Below are 17,967 nucleotides of genomic sequence, written 5' to 3'. Positions count from 1 at the left end.
GAAGGAATAAACTCAATCCCCAGAATTCCCCTGATGGGTGAATTCACAGAAAATACACAGGCGTCACTCTTCTACATGGATTGCCTGTGGTAAGGGAAAATGGGGCTTTGTAACTGCGTATCACCCTATAGTGTGTGTTTTTTGTCAGAACAAGCTCATTCATGCCAGTGATATAGATGACTAATTGCTTACTGGACAAGCTGCTATTCAGAAAAATTAAATGTTCAACAACACAAACACTACTTACAGTAGGAAACAGAACTCTAAATGTGGCTGAGTATTTCTTGCATACTGGTGATGTGTTTTCAAGTCTTGTGGATTTTTACTCTTTTGAAACTTGATATATAAACCTTTTTTAATGTGTAAATAATATTTGTCCTCAGAGCAAGAGAATATAATGAAATACATAGGAATATGAGAGAAGTCAATAAAAGCATGAGCAGCATTAAGATGAAAAGAAAATTCATCATCTCCTCTGATACAAGACACTTAAGAGAACAGAACACAACTTTCTTACTTGCTGCATTTTCTTTGTCTGAGGTGTTACAAGTCTTCCCTTGCCCAAGTTGTTTCTCACTGAGACAGTAAAGTAAATGGGCAGGAAATAATTTCAGAGTTCATCTGAGCAATTCCGTCAGGGTACGGTACTCAAACCATGAACACCAACCTATCTCCAGAGGTGAATGAGAAGTGGTACACACCAGCTTGTTATTTTCCTATTTTCCCTGCTACAAGCATCTGTTCTCATAATGCTATAGAATTTTTCTTTTGTACAAAGCAACATCTCTCCAAATTCATCGTTTTTAAAATCTGAAATGAGCTACTTTGCTAGAATTAGTCTGAAGATACTTATAAAGTTGCAGAGCATAACATGTATTTTCTAATAGGTAAAAATGATTATAAAATTGTCCCTGTTGACGTAAGCTTTACTCCTCTCCAGCTATCACCAACTGACAGATTCTGTATCTCAAGCTGAATAATAAAAAGTTTAACGTTCTGAATCAAGCAGTTGTTACAGGAAGGATTATTCCAATTAGAAAATTTCTGCAAATAAAAAGAAAAAAAATACAATAAATGTTTGAATTTATTTGAATGCAGTTGCCGGTGTGCTCATTTTTTAAAAAAACAGAGCATTATTTGCCATTGCAGAAGAACGAACCATTTTATATTGAGTGGGAAGATAATCACAGAGTTTAAAAAAAAAAAAGCCTTCTAATATCATTTAACGCCAACTAGAGACAAAATAAGAAAATGGTATGACTGACATGTTGTCTCACAAAGGTAACTGTAGCATAGAACCTTGGCATATGTTAACATTCTGCTTTTGTTAATTAAGCATCAAGGGAAACTATATACAGCGAAGGAATACTACAAAACCAAGAAATAAATTTTATAAGGATTCACAGATTCCGTATATTTAATAATTCATAAATTATGTGGTAAAATTTTAAACATAATTATTATGAAAAGAATTATTAATAACACCTATAAACATCTTAAGCAATATTAGAAAACAAGAAAGTTTTTATTTTAAAAATTACTGCTGCGCACCAACCTGAGCTCACAAATGTTATTTCTGGCCTCTGAATTTCACGTTCTTAAATCCTACTTCCTTTGTTCCTTCCCCAATTATGTACTGCTTTTGTTTTGTTTTTTACCAACACTAAGTCAGGATGGAAGAATTGCTCTGCATGTGTTATTTTCATGGTGTGTTACTTATATGTAATCCATGCAGAGCAATATATGTGGACCCATATACGCAACGCCATAAAATATAACACATCCATATACGGTACTCTTTTTTGTGACAGTAACATTTGCTGAGGTTTTTCTCAGTTTTGACCTATTTCAATTAAGATCTTTTTCTACAGATTGTTGCTTAAGTGGTCATTCCATATCCTACATTCATGCAGCTGGTTACTTTTGTCTAAGTAGAAAACCTTCCATTTATACTGAATGTATTCTGCTTATTTTTGAAAGTCTGTCAATAGCCTCTGTTCTATGAGAGCCAATGTAATCCATTAGTGCTATAAAACTCAAGAAAAACAAATAAACAAAACCAGAAGCCTTCCTACCAATTCAACTAATTAAATGAATCTAGAGAGTCTAAAAAATGCCAAAGTCAAACAAATGCGAGGATGTTCTGCAGCCAAGAGCGGGGAGAGGGAAGTGAGATCACTGCTTTCCAGCAGCATCAAGCTGTTATGTCAGCTGCCCAGGAAACACAAGGTTTAGTATCATCTTGAAATTTAATCATGCTCGTTCCAAGTCATTAATGACAACAATAAATAATACCAGATCCAGGTGAGAACTGTAGGAAACAGACAAACCCAAAAACTGCATCCTGAAGTGTATCCAGGTCCTAATACTTGAGCTTGCCTCTGTGGCATGAAGACTAAAGAAGACCTGAAGATGCTAAGGAAGACCTAAAGATGGTTTTCAACATCTTATTACAGAATATACTGTTAAGAAGTCACAGTGGCAATGCTCTTTTTATTCCCTGAAGTGATTTATATTTGTATTTAAATCCCTCACCGCACTATTCTATAATATAGAAGAAACATATCCTAGTGAGGATGACACTTAAAGCACCCTTTGCTCCTCTGGGCCTCTTGTATTCTGGGTCTTCAGGAGAGGACACATCACAGAAATAGAAACTGTTGATAATTCCACAAAAACAGCTTGGTGAATTTTCACTTATTTGGCTACCATGACAAAGGATGGCATGTTTTGTGGAAAATAAAGTGCCATGTATACAGTACACACTGTTTTCACAATGAGAAAACTTCCAGAACTAGCGCTGCTTGTGAACTATGATTCTTTAATGTACTAATATAAAGAGAGCATCTCTGAAGACCTGTGGCAAATGCCATTTCCATTTTGCTGCCCCTGGAGGCTTCATATGAAGTTCACAAGTAGATACACAATCATCTTATTAGAGCAGAGAGTATTATTCCTGCACCCTTATGACAGAAAAAACGTGAAGAGTTCTGAATCTCCTCTGGGTGTCACAACACCCCTTCCCTCTCCCCCACAGGTAGTCACAGAGAAAGGAAAGATGGCACTAAACCCATCAGCACTCCTGAGCTGCAAGGATTACACAAACTCCTTAAGCGAAGCAGCTGCATAGGATTTAGGCACTCTGAGGAATGAAAGACTCAGGAAGTGCCAAGGCAGGAAGGAAATTTGCCTGGATAGGCTTGACGGGTTTGCTTTGTTTTGTTAATTTAAAAATTATTCAGAAACACATTCATGTAGTATGTGATCCAAACAAAACAATTCTGTGAAGCTTCCACGTTAGGAAAGTACATAAGCGTATTACAGAACATTACACAGTATCAAAGATAAACATGAATAGTTACTAACTTACTCAAAAACCATTCCTTTAATAACAACATTTTGAGTTCAGCCTTTCTACTGTGAGTCAGTTTCTACTACGGATGTTGATGCTGCAGGAAGAACCAGCTGTGATGTTCACAATCAATTTTTTTTCATATCAACAGGTTTTCAAGCAGTAAGTGTGCAGAAAACATCAGTGGTTCTATTAGCATTGCTACCAAAAAACTCAAACTTGATGAGATGTAGAACAGAAGACTTTTCCTGAAATGTAAATGGTCTGACACACTCGATTCCAAACAAGTAGTTTTGACAGGCTGTGAAATAATGGAAATGGGGGCAATGTTGCCTTTGCCGGTCAAAGAAAGGTACTGAACCTTAGGTTGCCTTAATCTTCAGTAATACTATCTGTAAATATTCTTTCCTTCTATGAATTCCTGTGGCCCCCAACTTCACAAAAAAAAAAAAGAAAAAAAAGAGGAAAACAATCTTATTGACACTTAGAGTATTGCCACACAAACTTAGCAACTTAGCACACTAAGCACACTATTTCAGAGGAATCTGGGACTTTTTAGAGGCTCCTGTTGGTTTCACTGGAAGTAAAGATTCTAGTGTTTTCCATTGAATAAAGGATTTACCATCTGCCGTGTTGCAGCAGCCTTCTTACCTGAAGCGCAAGAGGCTTCCACCTCACATTCTTCAGAAGGGCAGGAGCAGAAACCAGAGTATTCTGAGGACGTTTTTTCAAGGTTAAAATCACTCCATTTGGGTCTTCCCGCAATGCATTTACTAGGTTCTTTAACTGCCAGCCAACCTAAGGAAAAATTCCATAATTGAATTTTGAAAGCTTTCCGTTTAACTTCAAATGTGAAGGCAGTCTTCTATTAACTGAAAAGGTCTATTACAGCCTACTCTTTGCAAACATAAGCAGTTTTTATAAACTGTGCTTGATTACTTCTGTTAGACTGAAACGATGCTGCTGAAGCTGGATTGTTATTTTTTTCTTTTGCTACATTTCTCAACAAAATAAAGCAAAAGTGAACACTGTCTCCCTTTTAGTAATTTGTGAGATCACTGTACATTTTGAATGAAGTGATGAGGACTAGAACTCATGAAATAATTTCCATCTGAATCCTTAGTTGAAATATTCACTGCTGAAGATGAAGACAGACTATGCTATAGCAACAGATGAAACATATGTGTAACAGCTTTAACATACGTGTAACAGCTTTAAGAGCCTAACTGAAGATAAATGATAATTTGATTTATCTATACTGTCCCTGGATAGAGCTGAGTAATTCAAGTTACTATAAACTGTAAACATAACCATAAAAAAGAATATCATGAGTACTGAAAGAATTTTATATGCGCCGCTCACAAAAAGCTACTTAGAGGCATTTCTTAATCTTCTTGATTATTTAAGTATGAATTTACCATGAACCATTTATACATGAAAACAGAAATTGTATTTTTATGGGATTTTTTTTTAAATGAATGTTTACACTACCCTATTATCCCAAATGGTTGAAGAAGTTTTAAAATTGAATAATAATATAAATGACAGCATATAAAGATGTTTATGATAAAAGTAGTTTCTTACATTTCTTAAACATTTAAGTTCTGCTGAATTGCTATCTGTGTTTCCACAGACACATAAGAAAAAACCAACAAAAGAGGGTATCAAAACAGTCAGATATGTAAATTCAGAACTGAAAGGGAAATTGATAAAAATTCAAATTTTTCTAAACCTCAGCCAATCTTCTTTCAAGTTACACCACTGAAATCAGTGGAACTGTACTAGTTTGAATAAGAGAATAAATTTGGCTCCATTCAGCAATCCTTTTGCCCTTCCTATATGGAACTGATATATTACTTGTTCACCATGAATAAAATAAGAAATTCCTACCAGCTAGCATTTCACTGTGAATTATCATTAAAGTTGGTTTGCCCTGTTTCCCGAGTAATACTACTATTGAAGAAGTGTCTTTAATGTTACAGTCTCAAAAAATGTATCCTATGTAATACCTAAATTAGTACTGAGAAACAGAAATACATTGCAATGCCTATAGGATTTGCCAACATTCACTTCTAAAGCTTGTATTTTTTGCCAATATACTGGTGACCTCATCTAGATAACTAGACAACACCAAAAATTTTGAAATTTGTCTCTCTTTCACTGCTGTCAGAACAATGGTTCAGCTAAAGCAGACTCTTAGTTAATGTCCTGGTTTGAGGTAAAACAGAACCCATTTTCTTTTCAGTAATTTTTCTTTTCAGTTAAGCCTCTTTTAATTCTGGGAAATTAATGGCCCAAGCCACAACAGCTACTCACCCCTAACCTTACCCCTGGGTCCCAAGGGCTAAATTATTGCCTCCATTTAGTCTCATCTTGTTGTTTTTTGGAAGTATACTAAGGATCTTGCTGAAGTAACTCAAATTACAAGAACAACCCTACCTAGAGAGGAATTACTGGAGGGAGTAACCACTCGCAAGTGACAATTAGGTTAGTGGTTCCCATTCACCTCTGGGACACAGCAAGGCCTGTGTAAGTATTCATAGGGAAGACTTTGGAGGATTTTCCTAGCCTTACTTATTTGCATCTTCTGTTCACACACTATTTCTAGATTTGCCACTCAAAGAAAGCAAATAGGTGCAGGACACACTCTCCACTTACCCTTTTAAATATTGAGCCCTTTTTTAAAGCATTACTGAAGCGAATGAGGTTTTAATTTGATGATTCCTATCTACCCACAGTTCTGCTAAACAAAGCAGCATGGATCCAATCCTGAACAAAATATTTTTTCAAAAGTCAATTTCTTTCACAGAAAAGCTGAGCCCCCAGCACCTTGGTAAATGCCTGTATTAAGCACTTCCCTCCATTTGCTATTCCAAACACAGCAGACTTTTACAGTAGCAATAAATGACCACAGTAAAGACTGTCGTAAGTGTTATAACTACCTCAAGTCTTAAGCCCTAGTGTCAAGCTGATGTGTACCGAGCAGGAATTGGAATGCTGTGCTCGTACAGCAGTTTTCTCCAGACACAACCTTAGTGAGGCCAAACTGCAGCAGCCTTAAATGGAATATATAAGAATGAAAAGCTTAAGGAATACAAGAGCAGTAACTGAACAAGTACATGCAAGCATTAAGTGCTGCTATATTTGCTATGCTTTTTGACCTGTCAGAGTTCACTGTAACACTTAAATCTTCATTGCTCTTCTGACCAAAGTGTGCATTCTGCTATTAAAAAAAAAACAACAAACACCCACACACACAAAACACACACCAAACCAAAAAAAAAAAAAAAAAGAAAAAGATTCAGGTGTTCAGAATCACAGCAGTCTACATATATCACCATATTATATCAGGTATAGTTTATAATTACTTCCTCTTAGAGGAAGAAATATCTGATTGCACATGGAGGTGGAAGGAAAATAATAAAGACAACCTTGAAGAGATTTCAATTCAAAACCTTTTATAAGGGCTGAAGAGAAGTTAAGATATAAACTGTAAGGTTCTAGCTTGTCTCCCATAGTGGGCTGAAGCCAGGATCCCAAAGGTGAACATTTTGCTTGGAAAGAACTGCGGTATGTGTCATGATTCTAAAAAGGATTTTAATAGGTTTTTGAAGTTCTGTTCTATTTTTAATGTTGCTGTTCTATTGAAAACTTTCTAAAAATGCACTGGCCACAGGAAACCAGAAAGCGATAGTAACGATACATAGGCCACAGCCAAAAAAATGCAATATGTCAACTTGTGTTCCAAACAAACTCTTGTAGTTGTGCTTTGTTTATAAAATGACAGAGGCTATATTTTTTAACTCAATCATAGAATTAAAAGTGTACTATTTTTAATTTTTATAGATCGATGTAATTTTCAGAATGCTGAAATCTTTAGAGTTCCACGAGCTCCTTTTAGAAAAGAATGATAAATAATTAAGTTAATGATAAATTATTCCAATGAGATCCTTAATGACAAAACCATTAAAAACCAAGATCTATTAGAGAACAGTCTGCAGTCATTACTACTAGGCTATGATAAAAAGCTCTTAGGAATTTGGACATGTTATTATAAATTGTATTACTAAAAATATCTTTGAAAAAATAGAAATCATTAGAGTGGATTAAAAATCTCAGTTGAAAACCAGTCCTTGAGACAGATTTTGACATTTATTCTTAAAGAATCATTCTTTAATAGCAATTACTAGCTTCCAGCTATAGTAAGACGCATTCAGCAAAAGGGTATTTTGCTCCTTTAAGATTTTTATCATATACATTCAGATAATCAGATTATACAATATTTCACTCAGTAATGAAAGTAAACATAAAAATTAGACTAATGAAGGAAAAAAAGAATAATGTAATACTTTGCTTATTTTCCTGAGTAAGTGAAATTAGAGCGCTTAGGATACCCATTACATTCAAATAAATTTCAGAAGGACATCATTATGTTGTCTTTGCACAGCACGGTCATGGTGCACTCTGCGAAACATATTTGCATATTGAAATACAGTGCACTATTTTTTATCTCTTTATAAGCTGGTCCTACAAAACCTAGAATGTGGAAAGCCACATGCCTGCTGTTGCGTTACTTCATAAGTCAAAGGAAAAAACAAAACACAGTCAGACGCCAGCAGTGACAATTGCTACCACAGTGACATGCATAGTCTGTAAAAAGATTAGAGTCACAGAAACTTTGACACTGGCTTAAAATCATTGATTCTTAATTTTAGAAAAAAAAAATGTTTTTCTTTTTAATTTAGATGCTAAATATAGAAGAAAAGTAGGATAATGCAGAATAACTCACTGAAAATGATAAGAGGCAGGCAGAAGCTTAAGATTTTGGTGGTTTACACTTAGGATCACTCTAATCAATAATTTTTATTGGTTTGTACATCCTCAGTGTGGAAAGAAGGACTCCAGGGGAAAAAAAATAAATGTATACTCTTGTTTATGTTCAAGGATTTGTTAGCTTCCTCATAGAAAGTACAAGCCTGATAATTAGTGGAAATTGCAAAATATAGTAACTTTAAAAATAATAGTTCCAAAAATATTAATCACTATGATACTAAAATTCTTTACCACAAAACTATAATGACTTAAATATCCACACTGCTGTAGTAATTTTGTATACCTAAAGCCTGATAATTTTGTAGCTGAGACTGCATAACTAATATGTTCAGAAAAACTTAACTCACTTTCCTTGACCTACAGTAAACTACTTTCTTCTCTCGTTCTCCAGCATCTTTAGAATCTTCCTATGCTGACTTTGTTCCTTCTCATTTAGAAGATCTAGATTTCTATGGATGGAATTCGGAACACGTACTGCCAGCAATAGGGACTTCGGCATTTTTATAAATCCAAATTCTGTTCATGCTGCACAAGCCCCTTTTCTCCTTTTATAAAATAAAGGCTACCTCGCCAGTGATGACTCACTAATAATCTGTATGGAAAAAAAAACCTATAGAAAAAATTCTTAATGTTACAGACAAAAAAAAAAAAAGGAGACAAGAAAACACAAACTGGTGCATTTGTGGATGACTGCACAGGCATTAGGTGCATGATATATTTGTCTATTAAAAGAAACTGAAAAAACAGCTGGACTGTTGAACATGATGCAGCTTATCGAAGGATTCCAGTCGTCAAAACCACCACAAGTTACTCAGCTCCATGCCAATTTCTTCAAAACATTATACGTACTTGTTATGGCACAAAGTCAGAAGACACAGCTTAGACAGTGGAACTAGGAATGCACAGCGGATAGAATACCTATATTCTTTTCCCTGCTTTTCCTGAAAATTCTGGGGATAAAGCAGAAGTGTGGTTCCTCAGTTCCTTCACTGCCTTACCAAACCCTAAAAATCTATCAGGACTCTGAAGAATGACAGTGTTCTAAGAAATACAAAATTACAGAGTGCACCCCACAGAAGGAAGGTAGGTTACACCTTAATTTGCTTGTGAGACATGCATATTCTGCTCACTGTATCATATGCCTGCTTTGATCTTACCTAGGATGGAGAGAGAGAGAGCATTAACTAAACAGGAATTTAAGAACTACGTTGTTAGGCACTTGATCTGGAAATCAATTGTATTTGCTAAATATTTAGAACATACTACATTGCACACCACCTGAAAACAAGTAATTCTGCTTTGACTGCAGTAACCCTTACATGAACCAGGACAGATGTTTCCCCTCAAGGCTCTTTAAACACATAAGCAAAGCCATCTGGATACTTACTTGAACCTCAAGAGTATGACCCCTCTTCATATTTGCATTTAAGAGAAAAAAAAAAAAATAAGTGGCTTGTGTAAACAGAACTTTTTGTTAAGGAAACAGACTATCATCCCTTCGTATTTTAAGCCTATAATTCACTTTGCCCGCTTAGGGAATTAATCAAGTGAATTTTTTTGATTAACATGGAAATCAGAAATTATTATTAGAAAAGAGTGTGTTGGAAGATCATAAGACTACTTTGTGTCACTGAATGGGAAACTCGTCATTAACACCTGTAGCCAATTCACTCTTCTTAATATCCTGTTACTAACAGTAATTAATGATGGAAAAACAAATGATCTCCCATCATCTTACACAGTTATTTTCATTAACTAATGAAGAAATACAGCAAGATTCCAAGAAGCTGCAAGATTGGCAACTGGAAGACATGACTTTTGGAAAGGCAGAATCCTGAGAATAAGTAACGTGGTAATTTGTTTGCAAACAGAATGACATCGCTCGGTGAAAGAAGTAATTCTCATGACATCTCCCCTTCAGTTTTTATCTTTCCTTTTCCTACTTGTATTTTGCTACACACAGTGTGCTGAAACAGAGACGGTGTGACCTGGCACTACACTTACAGATTCACCTTAATCTAAAATCAGCTCTCATTAAGACTCAAATTTACAATTCAATAAACATACTATATTAATTCAATAAATATCTTTACACTGATAAATTAGTGCTGAAATTATTTCGTTGTGCCAGGGCTCTTGACAACATATGTAATTTTGAAAAGTATGACTATGTATGTACTCTTGAAGAAGTCTGTGATTTAACAATGAACAGTATGAAAGGGTACCAGGCTGCTGATCAGGTATTTACAAGGCATCCCTCATTCCAAAGAATAACCTCATCAAGCATGAAAATGCAACTACATTAGTTAAAAAGAACAGCTATTTAGAGATAACAGAGCAAACACCTTTCACAACAAAGCAAAGGTGTTAGAACTGAAAGAGCCCTTCTAGGCTACAACAGCCATTTGTTTACTCTTCTACAAAGCTGCAGGCAATTCTAACATAAGCATTTTCATCAATTCTCAAATTCTCTTAAATTCTACCACAGATTTACTTACAGATGTTTTATGGATGCTTGCTCTTGCACAACATTGTTTTTTACCTTAAAGAGTTCTTTATCTTTCTGGTCTTTATAGCCTCTGTCTGTTAAGAAAGAGGAATTCTGTCTCACACTGAGCCGGCTGGGTTAACTGAATTGAAATCCTTATAAAAATTCTCTTCATATGAGACAGAAGATACATTTTCTTATTTATGCATTACATTTTTTTTTAATATTCACATGTATTTTCACACCTTTGATAACTGTAAGTGACCTGAACATCACACAGTATTTCAGATAAGATATTATCAATATCGAGACAATGGCATTAAAACTCTGTTTCTCCTGGAAACATGTTCCTGATTAATTCCAAGTTCATCTTTGCCATTTTCGGTCACGTCACCTCTGTGGCGCTCAGTTGATTTGGGCTTAATTACTACATTCTGACTTCTGGAGTCTTCCCAGTTGCTCCTGAGTAACATATAGCTTTCAGCAGGAATTCCCAAAAGCATTATTATTGCTCTCTGTCCTATTAAATGACCTTCAAATTCCAATGCTCAAAAAAAAGTTTTCAGTTTTCTGAAGTCAGGTTTCCCTGGTTTATCAAAACTTTTCTATACAGAAGTAGATAAAATATTTTAAAGGTGGTCAGGCAGATAGATCAATATTGTTTGGATCTGCAATATTTCTGTTGTCTGAAAAATTGTCAAAGGTAGAACATCAACACAATTTACTTTTCAGAAATTTATGCTGCATTTCACTTAACATGCCATTTTCCTTCATGTCCTTAGTTATCCTTTCCTCTCTAAATCACCTACAAAATCTTGCATAGTATTGACTTTACAGTAAGTTTTGCCTTATCACATTTCTCCAGCGTATAATGCTATCCTGAAGCACACAATTCATTAAAAATACTTGCTCAGGGACTTGCAGTTGAAAGTTTCAGTCTCTTCAGTAAACTGAGATGTAGATGATTTGGCATTAAACTATCCAACCTTGAATATCATCATGAATATGTATATATATTTGTTATGACTGGTTTTGTTCTCTTTGCTCTATGTTTGATACTATTCTTGTTACGGAAAATTGAAAGAAACGTGTTTCTTGGCTAGTGACCGCCTTAGCTTCAATTCTACCCTATTTTCACTGCATGACAGTCCCAATTGGCTGACTAAAGAATCATGTCCCATACATAAAACAACTTAAAAAAAACCACAATATGAAATTCGCTATTTCAACTAAGCAGCAGAAAATACGCTATCCATACAACCTAAGGTGTAATTATTAATTTTACAAGCAAATAAATGCACAGTGGTATATTCAGCACTTGTGTATGATTTTATAAGAAAGGAAGTAAAAGTCTACAAGGCACTGGCAGAACTAGTGCCTGTTGTTACTGTAAGAAAAAATAAAGAGTTGGTGTGGCAGTAATTTAGAACGTATAACTTTTAATAAAACAGCATAAGAAAGTTTAAAAACTAATAAGCAAGAAGGACAAGTAGAAAAGCAAATAAGGAAACTGGATAATGATTAAATGATCTTAACAGCCAGTGGTGAATCGCCCGATTTAATTAATTTCTTGCCTAAAGTACTATTATTTCTTCTTTGATCTTTATAATTGTATTACAGAGTGTTCCTTGGTTAGACCAGATTCCACATAGTAAGTCTTTTATTTCTAACTCTTTCAATTGTTGCATTATATAATTTGTTAGCTGCTTTCCTTTGATACTTTCTCAACTCTTGTTTTTAAAAAAATCCAAAACTAACCAAACCTCTCAGCCTCAGCTGCATTTAAAAGTTATTTGAAAAGTAAAACAAGTGGGTTTGTATTGTTAATATATTTAATATATTTGTTATGTAACTGGTTTCAAGGGAAAAATACAAGTGAGAGTATGAATATAGCTACCTCCTAGATATCTGGTATTTCTTACTTAATACAGAAAATGCATATTAATCGTAGGTAATAATACTCATTTAGAAAATACACAGCCAAAATATTCTAGCGACATCAATCCCAAAATCCTTAACTCCACACATCCAGCAATTCAATGGATGGACATTGTCAGCATGCTTAATCCTCTGCTATCACTATACAACCCCAGAGAAATGCCTCCAGGACTAGAAATGCTGTTACCTGTGCTGACTCCACTCCAATGCAGGGACAGCACAACTATTTCCAAGTCTGCATCTTCTTAAACCTGTTTAAAAGCTTACTCCTCTCTCAGTTTCAAAGGAGATAATAATTATCCTCTTAAATTGGACTTCCTGATGAGAGTCAAACTTAAATTGAAATTACAGTTTTGTTTTTAAAGGGGAAAAAAAATAATCAAATCAAAGTGTCCTCTTAGTTTCATTTCTGCCTATGTGTGAATTAAAAAGAGAAGCCTTTTAAAAAGAGTAAACAGCTAGTTGGTAATAGCTACATTCATGTAGTCTCATCTGTACTGTTTTAGCACAGGAGTACTGCCCTACCCATGAATGAATGCTTTCACTGCACAGCTCTGTAACTCAATGTTAAATACGCAAAGTACTAAAGTTGGGAAATTAAAGAGGTTGTTGAGGAGGGTCATGCATTAGGATGACAAACTGGAAGTGCTCAAATTATCTAGCTCATCAGAAAAAAGTGAAAAGGTAATTTGATTGCATCCTGAAAACACCTAAATGAGAAACCTGCTCTCCAATCTAATAGATAAAAATATATCAAGATCAAAGGACTGGAAGCTTGTGCCAGACAAATGTAGACTACAAATAAAATGACTTTTTCCCCCAGCAATGAGAATAATTAACTACCGGAACAATTTATTACAGGTTGTGGGAACATCAATGAAAGTTTTAAACCTCAAATAGTCTTATGAAATGAGCGAATATGAATTTATCTAGAAAATGCATTGGCCTAGTTCAGTCAGAATCAGATTAAATGATGCCAGTAGTCATTTATAGGATTGGAATCTATTAAAAGAGATGCATACTTTCTCTAATTGGGAAACTATTTTCACTAGTGACAATAAAAAATGACTATATCTAATCACCTTCAGAATAGATTCTTTCAAAACACATTGTGTTGAACAGGATTTATATTTGATAGATTACCAAAATGCTACAGAAACTTCAATCTTAAGAAAATATCTTTGTTAGGACAACAAAGATAAAACCTGTGAGATGCAGAATCTCTGAAGCATACAAATCTCTGAAGAAAGTGTTTTTCTGCATCTTTACATATTATAACTTAACCCATGTATACATTTTATGAAAGCATGGAACCTCCATTACCACTGAACAGCTAAAGTAGGAATGAGAAATAATACTAACACCAGATTTTCATCACATAGGCTTTTAATGCTTTAAGTAGAGTCTATGGAAAACTAACATGAGAGTGGAGGCCATGGATTTCACCAGATACATATATTGTAAGTAATATTTTAACTATCTTGAAAATTCTGTAACAACCCAGGAAGTATTTAGGACACTAAATGTAATAATTTGCCTTTTCACAGGGCAATGCTAAATGCTTCATACAAAATATATTGAATATTCTGATATATTACAGAAATAAAGAAACACTCTGCTTCTTTCAGCTCCAGGAAAAGGTAAAGGGAAAATGCAACCATCATAACTTGTTATAAATCAATGCAAACTTTTGCTGCAATTTTATTTTAGAGAGAACGAATATGTGACATTTGACTTAAAAAAAGTGGATAAAATATTGAATAAGTTTTTTGCAGAGAGAAGCAAGTATTTAATCCAGAAACCAAACTAGTGGTAGAAATTTTACTACCAAGTACCAGGCAAGAAAAAAGCCTAGAGAATATCGTGAGAGAAGTGAGAAGTACAAAGCAGCTGAACAATCACACTTTGGCCAGGTATAATTTCAAACTGCTTTATATTTTCCTCTTTTACAATTTTACTTCTACTAGTGCTTGCTTCTGCTAAGCTGTGGAGTCAAAGGCTGGCATGAGGAAGTGGGTTCTAGCAAGGACTCTGTGCAGGCACAAATTCATGCTCCTCTACTTGGTGAGCAATAGTTTACAGCTCTGGAAATCCCTTAAGACCACCACAGACACTCAAGCCTTTCTTTTGTAAGGTTACTCAGCTGCCCCTCCCAGTTATTAATTTCAAATGGATTATACCTCATTTTATGAGCTGGTCTTGCTAGTATTAAAATATTGATTACATGGAAATCTAATGAGCTGTTGCCTTTGAATTATTCTAGTCCACTAACGGAAATAATGGTAATTATAAGCATGATATCAATCATGACAATTTGCGATAACTGGGGTGAAGAAGGAACACAGCTAAGTGTAGTTTGCAGCAAGATATACGAGAAGTGACTTAAAGGGCACACTTGACGATCAAAGGGATACTTAGAATATTAAAGCTTCCAATCCACAAGGGAAGAGGGTTGGACATATACCTCTGAAACATGCAAACACTCAATATTACTGTCTGACTTCCCAAAGTCATAGTGAAGACAGAGTGAGACTTTCCCAAGCATTTCAAAGGAAGAAAAAAATTCTGAAAGAAATAGCTTGCCATTTATCTCTTTTCTTAGCTTATTATAAACTTCAGAATGAATAATTAATAGTGGGGTTTTTTTTAGGAAAAGGTATTTTATGCTACGACTCAGCTGTTGGTACTGTGCCCTTAGCTGGAAAGGGATTCCAAGTATCAAACACCTCGGACCTGTTGTAACACACATGGAAAGAGTTGCTATCCAGAAAGCCAATTCTTGAGTAGTTGAACGAGTGCATTTCACCTATGGGAGTAAAGATTAAATTAGGTCTGTCCCTTGAAGAGTATGTTTGATGGAGAAAACCAGCCTAATGCATATTTCAACTTGTAACTATGACAACTCATAGAACCTCTCTAATATAGATAAGAGCTGCATCCTGCATTAACATTGAAAGTCTAAATGAATAAGTTATACTTCTTTTCAAGAGAAAATATTTGCTCTCTAATCATAAGACTTTAATAGGCAGACTTTCATATTTCCATCTCACACAAATGACAGACAGAAAGATATTTCTTAATCTTGCTTCTGCTGTGTTTGGAGATGTGGTTCAGCAAGACAAAGTTAGATCATTAAAATATAAGCACTTTAGGAAGTTATCATCATTATTGTCACAATGCTACTCATGTCTAATAAGTCATAAATGCAAGCGTTCCTTTCACCTGTAGTTCCAGTAATACTGTTTCCATTCTGCTGCAACATACAATTTTATTTTTTTTTAAACCAGACAGTTCCTATGACTTAAGATAGTACTGGGACAAAATCTGACTGCATTTTTTTCAGTAGTTATCAATATTTGAACTTAGATCAGTTAGAAGGCAGCACCTTGCATCATCACAAAATAGGAAGAAAAATATAATCATTTAACCATGGATGAGGCTCTGACAGGCTTTAAGATAGGCACTCTGACAGGCTTTTAGACCTCAATTACAAATAATATAATCTAATAAATAAAGAAATTATTAATTCTTCAGTGAGGTCACATGTGTTTTAAGTCAGGATACAGTTCTATGAATGCTGCAGAAACATATTATTCCTGCATTTCTACATAAATGACATGTAGTTTTGTATACTTAAGTACACAATACACCATACAGCTGTGAAAGAAATGCAATGCTAAGCACATTTAAACTTATGCAAGTCACTTACTACAGTTCCTTAAGGCTTAGCATATACTTCTGCATACACATGCTTACGTGATTTTAAACAGATTAATAGTTTCACTAACTTTATAAAACTGTTCATCTGTTTAAAAATTAATCTGCATAACAGAATGCACAAAAGCAAAATCTGACAGATTTCTATCAACACTTTAATCGTCTTTGTTTCCCCCCTCCAACAGATTCAGAATATATGGCTGTTACAGCACTGCTGCATTTTTAATCTGAATCCCATATTAAACAGAATGTAGTATTCTGTTTAAGAGAAAAAGTTAAACTAGCTGGTGTATCCATAATGAAAAGTCTAAGAACTTCAATGAAATATTCTGGGATCTCCTTATAGAAAGAGTATGATATTTAAACAGCAGCTATGCAAAATGTAAATTTAGCTTAATCCTTCTGGGCTGGTTACTGACTTAACTTGTGCCTTTTCTGATTAAGCATAAGCAGTGGTTATGATGTTTTAAAAGACATAAATAATAATCTAGTTTGGCAAAGTTACCTTCTAAGAAGAACTCCTACCTTTTTAGCAGTGGGAATAGGCAAAGCCTGCAGAGTGAAATTTCCAAAATACTTACCACAGTTTGATGGTTGACCTGGATCACCTCATCACCAGCATGGATCTTCTTACACTGGTCAGCAGGAGACTAAGGACAAGGGAGGAGAATTAACTTCACACAAGGGTTGTGGAGAAGGAAGGGAAGAGCAGGAATTAAAGCAACAAATGTTGCAGGAAGCAAGAAAGCCGTCTCCAAATAAGCATTATTGTTACCAAATAAAAATAGTTCTTATAAATATGACAAGTTATTGTTATAAGGAACTACATTTTTCCTGGTTACAGACAGCCATTCGATGAAGTAATCTAGAATCCCACTTCCATTGGCGATGAACAGCCTTTTTAACTGGTTGAACTATTCCAGCTTCTTCACCTCCCCAGTGAGTATGAGCAGTCTCAATCTTGCTGGGAATACACCAAGTGAATTTACATCACACAGAAGCAAATCTGTTAAGTCAGTAAATACCGAGCCCACCGCATGGTCAGGGACAGGGCTGAGCCAACCATGCGTGTAACAGAAAAGCAAGTCTCATAGTCCTTTACGTAGCAGTTTTACTGCTCAAGTGCACTGAAGAAACTCTGCAAAGACACTACAGCTCAAGCACTTCCAAGACAGTACTAGGCTAACCATTTGAACACAGGAAGTGGCAATTTACAAATGGATAATGTCAGTGACAGACTAGCTCTTCAGGAGATTTTATATATTTTTTTATATATATATCTCTCTCGAAGTGTTCAAGGCCAGGCTGGATGGGTCTTTGAGCAACCTGGTCTAGTGGAAGGTGCTCCTGCACATGGCAGGATGATCTTTAAGGTCCCTTCTAACCCAAGCCATTCTAAGATTTTATGATATAGACACACAAACATATACACACATTACTCCACATATACCACTCGCATAATTTTGGGATCACTGAACTCTTATTCTAAACACAGCTGTTTCTGATCACATTAAGATGGATTAAAACCCATTGAAAAGCCACTTGAACATGGTCAACTGCTATTTAGCAGACTATTTTTAAATGCTTCAATGAAACCAGATCTTTAGTCTGTAAGACAAATATATAAAGCATGCAGGAG

General features: G+C 35.1%; 1 protein-coding gene across 1 annotated transcript in view; it reads right to left on the bottom strand.

The window, feature by feature from the left end:
* The window catches only part of LOC141464290 (connector enhancer of kinase suppressor of ras 2-like), a 213,283-nt gene that overhangs the window by 68,417 nt on the left and 126,899 nt on the right, over nucleotides 1–17,967 (bottom strand). The window contains exons 9-10 of the mRNA XM_074147092.1: nucleotides 16,910–16,978; nucleotides 4,004–4,150 (exon numbers count right to left, since the gene is read on the bottom strand). Coding sequence (XP_074003193.1) covers nucleotides 4,004–4,150; nucleotides 16,910–16,978 — 216 coding nt within the window. The remainder of the gene's footprint in view (nucleotides 1–4,003; nucleotides 4,151–16,909; nucleotides 16,979–17,967) is intronic.

Source organism: Numenius arquata, chromosome 5 (assembly GCF_964106895.1).
Source record: "Numenius arquata chromosome 5, bNumArq3.hap1.1, whole genome shotgun sequence".
Lineage (NCBI taxonomy): Eukaryota > Metazoa > Chordata > Aves > Charadriiformes > Scolopacidae > Numenius > Numenius arquata.
This window is presented reverse-complemented; position numbering and strand designations above follow the sequence as displayed.